The sequence below is a fragment of the Apostichopus japonicus genome, chromosome 2, assembly GCF_037975245.1.
Source record: "Apostichopus japonicus isolate 1M-3 chromosome 2, ASM3797524v1, whole genome shotgun sequence".
Classification (NCBI taxonomy): Eukaryota; Metazoa; Echinodermata; class Holothuroidea; order Aspidochirotida; family Stichopodidae; genus Apostichopus; species Apostichopus japonicus.
In genome coordinates, this window is record NC_092562.1 from 15,301,092 (window position 1) to 15,313,772 (window position 12,681).

The 12,681-nt window shown below is 37.6% G+C and overlaps 1 protein-coding gene across 7 annotated transcripts in view; it reads right to left on the reverse strand.

Moving 5' to 3' along the window:
- LOC139979526 (transmembrane prolyl 4-hydroxylase-like) overlaps positions 1-12,681 on the reverse strand; it is a 44,858-nt gene that overhangs the window by 11,832 nt on the left and 20,345 nt on the right. For 3 of the 7 annotated variants that reach the window (XM_071990460.1, XM_071990474.1, XM_071990453.1), the window contains exon 2: positions 441-682. In XM_071990460.1, coding sequence (XP_071846561.1) covers positions 441-668 — 228 coding nt within the window. In that variant the 5' untranslated portion in view covers positions 669-682. Of the gene's footprint in view, positions 1-440; positions 683-4,960; positions 5,019-5,129; positions 5,337-9,945; positions 10,229-12,681 lie in introns of those variants that run through there. The other 4 variants (XM_071990482.1, XM_071990436.1, XM_071990466.1 and 1 more) reach the window with 4 other exon arrangements.

Sequence of the window (12,681 nt, forward strand, 5' to 3'; positions counted from 1 at the left end):
GACATCGTTACGTCATCATTAATACAGTAACAAATTATCAAGCTAAGAAAACGACAAAATTTGTTTTTTTTTTGTTTTTTTTGTTGCTAAACTAAGACATCTTCCTAGATTTCTTTTAACAAACAAGGTTAAAGAGAGAGTAACTTCATTCCAATCAATTCAATTCGCAACTTTCCGTCGCCCGAATACATTGTCACAGTAGAATTACTGATATGTAAATTTATGCAAATTAGAAAAATCTTTTTGTATAATCATGCTAATGGACTTTATTATGATGGCACCTATTGTATCGACATAACAAAGAATATTGACCGGAATCAAAGAAAAACTATTACTTTTAAACGTCGTACAGCGAAGTTGGTCATAGGCAGATCCAGCAAAATATTAATACGTCAAGTTTTGATCACGTGATAGTGATCATGATTAAATTTGGATCTTACCGCTACGGGGTCGTGTTGAAATATTTTCATTCGTTGCGACTTGTTCGTGGGCTCATCTTCTATTAAGTTATCAACAACTGTCGCTTCCTTGCGACCGAGGAAGTTCTCGCCGAGTGTTTTCGTCTCCTGATCTGCCGAGACACCGTGTAGTAAGAGTTGTAACAAGACACTGACCAGAAAGAACGCGAGCCACACATAACATAAGGAGGCTCGACTCTTTGTTGCCATAGTGATGGCTGCATCTGAATAAATAGAAAGAAAGGGGTACAAAGACTATAGTTTGAAACTTTAATGATAAAAGTTGTTTTACTTCTAAGTGCAGTTGCCGGTAGCTTGTGACCTCCCCCACATCCCCCATCCCCCATCCCCTCCCCCATACCCTCCCCGCCCATCGATTTCAGTTAATGCAAATGGTCTCTTCTCACCCTTGATTGAGCAATATATAAGGAAGAAAAAATGCGCGGCCCCCCGCGCAGACCACTACGACCCACAAGTCATAGGAAATGAGTAGGATATTGTCTCCCTCCTTAAAGTTGCTGTTTCTCCTTGATTAAATTGTTGGTGCCCCTCACTTCGGAAGTCCTGGATACGGGCATAGCTACCTATAACATTATGTTAGCAGCTAATTTCTTAGTGTAAACAATATTTCTTTAGAGAGGTGCGGTCCCAGGGTCTTTCCCATCCACCCCTGTTATCTCCCTACTTGAGTAACAGCATCCGCCATTACAAGAACTATATATGATGCAAGTTTCCAAACATGTTGTATCATGTAGCTACCTGCACATCACTGTACAAGGCACACTGTATTTGCAGGCAAAATACCGTATTCTACATTATAGCCTGCCAAGCCGTATGTTACATACATCGATCAAAGGGCACGCTTTATTATGCAGCCATATAACAAATGGATAACTTTTTATTAGAAAATATTAATAGGTTACCGTATTGAAATATTGGTACTGAAGTAAAACAAGGGTCGTAAAAATTCGATGGTATAGTTTTTTTTCATTAGTGTTTCGTTGAATTTTCGAATTCATATCAGATCAACCGGTATACGCCTCAACAGATTAAAGTTGGCGTAAGTTGAATATGTGGGTATGATGATAACAAAGGATATGTGTGCATTTATAACTTGGCAAGGTGTACTGGTTCAAGTAGAGTTTGGAGTGAATTAAACAGGTGTTCAGTATGTGCAACCGTTCGTACATGGCAGACATACAAACACAGATATATCTTGTCGAGTATCCACACGATACACCAGTGATAGAACCAGACAGTTGTTAGAGACCCTATGGCAGAACAATGTATAATTCTAGGACTGATGCATATACCTTGCCCACGTCAAAACAACACGTAGAGACTTTCGTAGTGTTGTTCGCGAAAAATTCTGCCAAAAGTTTCTATAAAAATCCTGCAGACAGGAATATGTGTTTCACAAAGAGAAGTGTTGAACACACAACATGCACACAGCTGTTGATACACGTGCATGAATGTGTTGCGTATGTGAATGGCGTACGGAGCCACGGTGACATTGTCACGTTGAGATAAATATGAAACTTTCTTCATGAATTTGTGGATAGATATAGATTGATATATTTTTGAGATATAATTGAGATATAAAGTACAATTTATATTTAAATAGGCCAATATCTGAATCTTAACACTTCTATTGCGATATTCAAATACAAGATGTTATTGTCTAAATTTGAAATTATTTGGATAGAAAAGTTTCCTTCTTACAATGCATAACAACCGACTGGGTTTAATCATTAGCCCAGCAGTTTTTTTTTTTTTGTTTTTTTTTTTGTGAGAGAAGCATACCTTAAAGCTGGTATAGGCTTTCTACATGTTAACGCTTGTTTCTGTCCCAGCATACTGCAGTGCGCATCCGATCTGTATATGAATAGACCTATAGTGACGAAATGCTCAGTCTATATACCAAGTCTTATGAGGCTGTTCACAGTAAACCATTTCAGCGATATCACAAAGCATTTATCAACCAGGTCGATGCCAAGTCTTTTGTAGTTTTATCATTATATATCGATCGCAGAAGGAGATGTTATTTTTGATATCATCTAAGTTTCACGTGAAAGAATCAATAACAAAATGTGGCAGCATTCTGTTTTTCTTGTTGTTGTCTCTTCCTTAAAAAATTAAAAATTAAATGACCAAAAAAAAATTCATTTGCCCAGCTTTCTGATTTGATTAGTCTATTTTTGCAGTCGTTTAATCAACAGTGCGTCTTCGGTGGCTACTCTGGCTTAGACATAAATATTGAACGTTTACTTCCAATCTATAAACTGCACTGGAATAATACAATGCATAACTTCGATTTAGGATGGAGACATAACCATTATCGTCGTACAAGGTTAAATGCAAGGTGCCCTAGTTATATCGCGTGGCTGTCGTGGAAGAGGCCACACATAGGATTAACCCTTATGATTAACACTTTTTAAACCGTATGAAACAAGGATATATATATATATATATATATATATATATATACCGTGGCGCTTCATTCTCGATCACTTAAGTCAGAGTTGTGAATGTGTGTGTAAGAGGAGGGGGTCGGGGGGGGGGTGATATGTGCTTGAGGCGTATCCGATATGTTGGACCATGGATCACATTGTCCATCATTAAAATGTTTGGAGAAGGCTATAGAGTGGCGTCCTGGCCGGGATTGTTCGTGCGTGGTATCAGGTGACGTCGAGAGTCAGCCCCTGGTCCAATTATGTCAGATGACCTCCTTTTTGGAAGACCTCCATTTTCCCTAAGGAGTCTATATTATGAAAATGAGAATACATTTTTATATCCCATATATTCACAGGCTCCCTAATTCCCCCGCCCCCGGGTTCCAGGGCTATGATACCTCTGACCCCATTCTCGCAATATATCCTGTTGGAAACACTTCAAGAATATATCTAACAGTCTGAAGTTTGAGAAGGTCACAATTTCCATCATTTATTTCACTGGATGATGAGCTGTCATAGTTGTCACTTTTGTATCATTCACATCAAAGCAACCAAGGGGACGGCTACCAGGAAGCTATCTTAACGAACTCGTGGATTGAAGGAAGCTCTCGTCGTTTGCTCTCTTTTGAAGGATAAATTGTGTTGCTTCCCTTTTTGACAAATTTTGTAAAATTCAGGTTCAACTGTTCATGTCTACGGTTACTCGATATGTTTTTGTCGAGTGTACCACTGTGCTAGACTCATAGGGGTTACAGGTCCGTGTTGTTCCTGCAGCGCTACCTATTAAAAGAAGCCTGCGAACTTTAGTCCCCCCCAAAAAAAACACACTTACAGGACAAAAAGGCAGCTGCATGCATGGAACGCGGGAACTGAGAAACTGCTGCCCACGCAACCCACTTTCGTTTTACGTTGGTTTGACAATGTCAACTGATAATGTGATCGTCATATTGTTATGTATAACCATACGGTTAATTTTGTCTGTCATCTTGCCAGTGTGTGTTTGTGTATCCGTCCGTCTATCCAGGCGTATACTATTAGCCTAAATTTGAACACAGATTTCACCTCTCAACAGAATTTGGCTGCATGTAATTGGAAGGTGGGGGCGGGGGCAGGTGGGTGGGTAGGTGATGGGTGGGCGGGTTTATTGGGAAGACCTTTTTGTCGATTGTTGCAACATTCCAGCTGTACATCCACATGAATCTAGCTTTAACACCGAAATGAGTGCAATCTGTAGGCAACTGGCAGTGAGCAGTGGTTTCTCGATCTCACCGTATCCTGTACCGTTTGCATATAGCAATGATTAAATGGATAGTTTCTCCTTCTGCACAACTCCATATGTAACGTACAAGAACAGGTATAAGCCTACATGCTTTATCATTGCCTAAAGGAAATTAGATATACTTGGGTAACCAGATCAAGCCCTCACGCTACATTAACCACGAATCTCAGTACAATCTTTCCCCCGACTTAATCAGAAATTGATTTTATATTGTTACACACGAGCTGGAAGATATTTGATAAACCTGATTAGATAGTTAAATCTATAACTGTATTTCAAAACAAGTCCCACGGTCTCGTCAGCAACCTCTCTATATACATAAGCTGATACATACTATGAATGTAGTGAATAGAAACCCTCCGAATACAAAGAGACATAAATTATTCGATGAAACCCTATGTAGTCATGAACAACGGCTTGTCATTGTATACATGGAAGATTAATGCCACTGTGATATGTGGTATATAAGTTCACATGTATATATATATATATATATATATATATATATATATATATATATATATATATATATATATATATATATATATATATATATATATGTATATTTATATATATATATATATATATATATAGGCTATATATATATAGCCTATATATAGCCTATATATAGCCTATATATACATAGTTTACTATAGTAGTATACTAGTATACTATATATATAGTAGACCATATAAATACATATAGGCTATATATATATATATATGCTATCATTGACTGTATGTAATATATTCCAATGTTTGGTTACATACCTGCTGCAGCTCTCAACTCTGAACAATTGACACATTCTATCATGCTTATATAGTGTAACAATACATTGACAGCGTACCGAGTGCTCACTAAATGAATGAATACATGTGGTGAATAATGACGTCACACATTATATTACCTACAACAGTACGTAAAAAAAGTTAAACATACCCCTTTTTGATTAACCGAGTGTGACTGTAGCGTCGGGAACACTGAACCCAGAACTTCGGCGACAGAATGTTATATAGTTTGACTGTTAGGTATCGATCTCAGTACCGACAGCGCTACATAGATATAACACTCACACGAACATTACCAGATGTGTGTGTAAGCTCACTGTGAACTTGGGTACAACCTTCTATTTACTATTGCTGCAGTTACTTCGCCAGATGAAGAATCCAGAGCTTCTCTTACAATTCTCTCATATTTATTGCTACACTGCACTCCAAGACCCATAAAACAAGGAAGACAGAGGCTCGTATAACATCTAGCATCGTATAACATATATCTAGCGCAATGTTCTTCGTTTTTCCCACAAACAAAGTCCATCAAATTCTTATTCTGGTGCTCACATGACCCTCCTCACCCCCCAGGTTTGTACCACATGTTATACATGACAGACATTGGATTTCCAGTGGGAACTTTTTCGTTTTCATTAAACCCCCCAAAAAACCCAAAAGAAAACAACAACAACAAAGTTTTGACGGGAAAACATTCTTAGGAATAAACTTCTGGCGTGAAAAGAAACAAGAAAACACTTTCGGTTGGAAAGCAAGTGTTAAAATGCAACGACTCGTTTGAGGGAACTGTTTATTTTGAATGTCACCAGCAGCAGTTAACGATGGGAACAACGTAAATCTTTGCCAGAAAGAGGGTAGAAAGGGATATTTGGCCAAAGGGTTCTGGAAAGATATCACATATCATGTTATCTGTTTCATGTTAAATATATATATATATATATATATATATATGTTGATACTAGATGAGACTAGTGGAACACTAGTAGTTGTAACTCGGAGTTTCACGCTTTGTAGCGATCTTCAGACAACTCAGAGTTGTCTGAAGATCGCTACAAAGCGTGAAACTCCGAGTTACAACTACTAGTGTTCCACTAGTCTCATCTAGTATCAACATATATTCCGCTCTGTCCAATGGACATAGAGCACTCTGCGCCAAGATAGACGCCAACCTACTCTATATATATATATATATATATAAATATAGAGTAGGTTGGCGTCTATCTTGGCGCAGAGTGCTCTATGTCCATTGGACAGAGCGGAATATATGTTGATACTAGATGAGACTAGTGGAACACTAGTAGTTGTAACTCGGAGTTTCACGCTTTGTAGCGATCTTCAGACAACTCAGTTGTCTGAAGAGTTGTCTGAAGATCGCTACAAAGCGTGAAACTCCGAGTTACAACTACTAGTGTTCCACTAGTCTCATCTAGTATCAACATATATATAAATATATATATATATATATATATATATATATATATATATATATATATATATATATATATATATAAAATATATATATATATATATTTACATATTTATTTACATATTTATTTATTATATATATTTATATATTGAAACAGATGGCACCCGACTACAAATCTATGAACTACCAGTACGACCGTGATTTGAGCATCTGTGCCATTATCAAGTTCTACGGCAAGGAGACTTTTTTTTCTTCTATTTTCTCAATCTAAGAATTTTTTTCATTCATATTTTCTTTCATTATTGAAGAGTAGCTTAACTGACAACAATGTAAGAAAAATCTCTAGAAATGCGAGCGTTTCCTTCGACATTTAATCTTTCTATAGTCTGTTGTTCATATTCCGAGGTCTGTATTTTCAAAGAAGCCTAGTTGCAAAATAAGCCTCCCGTCTTTCTTTTCAAGATCGATTTTGTTTTCTACGCCTACGGCTCTGTATGTCTCTAGCAGTAATAGAAATTTGATGTGCTCAAGTTTTCTTTTTCCCTTTCCCGCCGAACCTCTTGAATAAAACGTCTGGATAAGCAGCACCGTGTAAAATTTCAAAGTATACGAAGAATGCTTGTCTGTCTCTATATACACAGTTAACGTGTACGTATAGTTGTTACAATAATACTCAGGTAAAATATGAATAATTCATTATTTTCCTTTTATCGCTTCAAGTAGAAATGATCTCAAAATTGCGCAGACATGGGGTACATATGAAAAAAAGATATGAACAACACCGCGTGATGTCGAAGTATATATGCTTGCTATAGTTGACAGCGGTTTTATTATGATGAAATAAAAATGCGAGGGTTGCAGGCCTATTACTAGGGTGGGAATAAAGATAAAAGTTTAATGGCTAAAGAGGAATTAATGACTAATATATAATATAATATATATCTGTATTGCCAATTAGTTTTGTTTGTATCATAAGGGCCCAAAACGGCTTTATAATAGTTTTCGGAACTGTTCAAACCTTGAAATAATCCGCGGATATTTGAGACGGTGAACATTATCTACAGGAGTACAGAGAACAGGAGTATGAATTTGGAGACGGGAAACGGAGGATGTTCAGAGGGGAGGGGATGGCCATATGTGTAAAGGACGGGACTGGGGATTGCTAGTGGCTCCATCTAAATGGTTCGATCGTCCTGGGCCTATATATAAATCTCAGTCCAGTCGGCTAAAAGTGAAGTTTCGACTTAACACCGAATTATGAATAGGCTATACCTTTTGTGTTTGAAGTTTTGGTATATGAAGTTACCACACAACCCTCCCACCTTCGTCACTGCAACTCCCCCCCCCCCCCTTCCGTCTCCACTTTTTATACTGGGCAGGATCATCCTGTGCTGATAAAGCTCACACTTCACGAAAGCTCTGCCGATTAAATTTATCAACGATATATTAAAAAATGTGGAGGGAGTATTTTTGACACGGCATATATTTCGATACCTTGTGCAGTATATACCAAAGTACCATGAGTCGCAGTAGTCTAAAAGAATTGAAAAAAAAAGACCTTGCGCGTGTTCGTAAAGTGTGATAATGTAAATCGATTTTATTTGGGCAACTTCTTTCAAATTAAAGGGCTATCTAAGTCTGAGATTTAAAAACAGTATGTAATATAGAGGGCTGGCATATGAAACGAAATACATCGATCCAACCCCTCCTAGATTCATAGCTCATTCCAGTGTTGAGCTGTAAAATATTGCAGTTTCATTACTGTTAATGGAATAAATAATATATGATGTCATGTAATGGAGCACAATATTAACTACATGACCTTGGCAAATAATTCACTGCAGTGTGTATAGATTGTTATTTTATATACTGGTAACGTGTAATCAAGTGGAGGCTTCGTCAAATTAAACAGTATACTTGGATTGCTGAGGGATACTAAGTACATCAGTGAAAAACAACTACATGCAGTTTGCCACGTTCACGAATTAAAGCACAATATAAGCTTGAACTTTCAAAGTTTCAAAGATAATATAACAGCACGGAAAGAAGCTATGAAGATGAGATCGAATCAGTAAAACCTTACGAAGTTCGTTTCTGCCCAAACTTACTCCCTTACTTACTTATTTATTTATTTTGTTCACATCTTGGACTTTGTTATATCCCTTTAATAGTCCACACTGGATCGATACTGTGTCTCTTGAAGCTCCACGAGCTCACCTGATGTAACATTTATAGCAAAGATGCGTAAAGGCCTACGTTGGGTTATTGCATACAAACGTCTCGCCTCATATGACATGCGGGTTCAAACTAGTGAAAATCTCCCCAGCGATGCGCCTCATGCAATATACAATATTCTATATATTGATGTTACCTATAGCAGAATAGCTTGGCGAGGAACTTCAGCTCATATATATTTATATAGTACACACCTCCGTGTTTTCTTATGATACATACTGTCTGTTTGTAACGTTTGATAATGTGGTAATGTTACTAAAGATAGACCGGTACATCATATGCTATATTACTGTAGGCTATGCCATCCCCTCGCATGAATCAATATTATGGAACGCCGATCTACAACATCTAAATGATATGTTAAATATAACAACGTACCATAAACTGATATGGGAACTTATGTATTTTCCTCTGCATCAGCCGCATATACGTTTAAAACGGCGATATATCTAGTAGAAATAACATCATCATGTAGCAAATGAATTAACGATCTTTCGGCGAAATATTATCTTAATCCTAATCTTAATCTTAATCAGTGGTTAACACCGGTGCCTTTCAATCATAAGGTCCCCGGTTCGAGTCACTCCCAGATTAATGTATGTCGTCCAGTTACAGAGTTGTTGACAATTAACAATTCATAATCATGGACGTTAAATATGAATGTGAGAGACTGACTTCGGTCAGCTTGCGGCTTTGATAAGCCAGTTAGGCTTCTTCGCGAGTTCCTGCTTGCAGGGGGATCTAATATATATATATATATATATATATATATATATATACATATACAATCCTGCACCGTTGCACCGAAGTACCGTTTGGCGTTCCTTGCAATTTACTGGTATAAGCGTCGTGCACTGGCAGCGGGTGCCCGGTGCAATTATGGAATCAGGGTAATTCTTCTAAGTTGTGATATATTACCCATGGTACTTCCATGATGTATTGCATGATGATTGGGGAGGTGAGGATCAAAGCTATAAGCGTAGTCACCTAAATTTTAGTCTTGGTCAAAAACAAATAAGTTTAACTTCCCGTGAAACACACTCTCAGCAATTTAACCAGAGTTGGAAAGTGGAACAGCACACTATGGATTTTTTGGAAGCAGCTATAAATACTTTGTTCACCCCCACCCCACACCCCACCCCACGATCCACATAGTAGTATATTATCTACATGAAACAGTTAGGCCTACTTCTATACATTCTTAAGTAACTGGATGTCATAATGATGTTAACCTTACAACTGCATGTTCGTACATGTCATACAGATATTATAAGGATCAATTGTATGTTTCATATCACGTACGTACCTTGCGTTCTATATTCCCTCTCCTCCATCCCCTCGGAATATCCCGACCTCGCACTCATCGTATCCCCTCACCAACTAAAGAATCCATAAACTTACACGATCTGATGACAAAAACTGCAGAAATAGAGCCAGAAGCTGGAACAAGTTTCGAGACGGTAGATTCCTAGATGTAACCTCACCGTATATAATTCAGTAACCGAGTTCTTGTTTGCGTATATTTGCAACTGTTAGTATGACTTTCCTGGTTTACACCAGGTCCAATTGGCGTCCCTCAATCCTTTGATCCAGGATTGACATATTTCTATACAACACAATACGTCTTTTATGTATGTTCCATGATACGAGCAAGTCGCCACTATTCTTCATTATTTCCAGTGACCTGGCAAACTCAGTGAAGTATACAGGTGATTCTTTTTTTCTTTTTTTTCTTTTTCAGTGACTTCAGAACTATACTATATGCGAAGAATGTGCAGGACGATCATATATATATATATATATATATATATATATATATATATATATATATATATATATATATATATATATATATATATATATATATATATATATATATATATATATATATATATACGGCTAGTATATAGTCCGGCACGTTACCTTGTAAACAGCTACATATCAGGCGTATTATTATGCTTATCGACCTATTTACATGTTTCACATAATTTCTAGTATGCTCAAAAATTATACCAATGCGACAACAGAAAGTAAAGCCTCGCTCTAAATATGTAAATAACCTTAGTGACGAGAAGGGAGGTGTTGTATAACCTTCATTCCTCTATTCAATCCTGAATGCTGTATTAGGTTTCGAAAACATCCTGTCATCATTTTTAGCGCAATTTAAGGTCAGGCTGGCACGGTGTTTACACATGTACGAAGGTAACAGATTAACTCGTTAAAATAAACTTAATTTGACTGCAAATGCTACAATTATAAACTACAGTACTATTGCTTACCGTCGCTGCATGTGAGAAACCGTGTTTAGTTTGTGTATATGTAAATGTGTCTAATTCAGTGAGGTGTCTATATACACATATAGGTTTCAGTGCAACACGGCTTAGGATATGGCAAAGGGTATTTTGCTGAGTCGCGATAGGCCTCTTTATCATGATTGTCACAGTACTCCATTTAACAGATATATATATATATATACATATATAATTGAAAATCGTAATGAGTTGGAAAATCAAGATTAGTTAAAAACTTCCAGCCTCTACCGGGATTCGAACCCGGGCCTCCCGCTCTGTACGCGGACACCCTAACCATCTTGCGTCCCTACAGGCTCAATGAATGTGCCTTATTCAAAATCGACGATCAGTGAAGGGCGGGAACGAACCTGTTCGAACTGCGCTATGCACAGGTCCATCAGGAGGGGGAACACATGTTAGAGAGGGAAGTAGAATTAGACCTACATGGGGGAAGCTGGAGGATGAGACAAGGTTGAAAACGAGACAGCTTATCCTTTAATCGTCATCAAGATGCATCACAATGGACATAGAAGGACATAGGCTATGAAGACCTAACAGGACCTTTGAACGCTTGTATGTATATGTATATTAGATCCTCCTGCAAGCAGGAACTCGCGAAGAAGCCTCATAGGCTTATCAAAGCCGCAAGCTGACCGAAGTCAGTCTCTTACATTCATATTTAACGTCCATGATTATGAATTGTTAATTGTCAACAACTCTGTAACTGGGCGACATACATTAATCTGGGAGTGACTCGAACCGGTGACTCGAACCGAGTGACTCGAACTTGGACAGTAAAGAATCAACTATTGTAAGACTAAACTGGAAAAGAACTATGAATACCGATGGTTGCCGCGAACTCCCTGGAAATTACCTCTGTACCATGGGGAGAAGCTAATGAGTAGAACTCATCCCCGTCACTATTGATACTGCTCCCAGCATACGGAGTTTTATTCACAACCGGTAATCTAGTCACACAAATAGACACACATTACTGTTTAGACTTACAGTGCTTTCACGTAGTCGAAGTGTGTTTGGACTTTCAACCTGTCAACATTGAACGAACATAATGAGCATTTAAGCCTGACTAATTGAGTGATTTTTTATTTTTTTGGAAGCAAGGAAATACAGAAAACATTCTTATGCAAAATAGGCTATATATATTTCCATTTGTCCATTTTTTGTTTTCACATTTAAGGTAGTTCTGGGTGCCTACTAGGCTTGAGCAGTATGTGACAGCCCTCTCTAATCCATCATGTATATACCCCTTTATACAACTCTTGGTGGCCCGTTGGCCGACTCCCCAGATCCGACAGAAGGAACAATAAGATTAGCACTGATTTAGTTCATTGTTGCTAAATGTTATTATTTCCACGAATCATGTCTCAATACTGATAATACAGCCTTACCAAAGCACTTTCATTGATTTTCTGACCCTCCAAATTATTCCCATCATGCACCGAGTGAGTCTTGTAGACGGGAATTTACGGGTAAGTGCATGTATGTGGAAAAAGTTTGTTGAAAACTGAGCCTCTGACCATTACTGGAATATCTAGCATATAATAGGCTATTCAAGGTGGGCAATACTGAGGGACTTTAATATCACCACATGATGAAATCGATCGTTTATCAAAAAAAAAGAACATATGTATATATTGCAAAATGAAAACCTCTGTAGTCTGTAGGAATTATTGAGCACGATAAAACAACCAAATGACAACATTACTGCAGTGAGTTGTATCGTCTCCCTG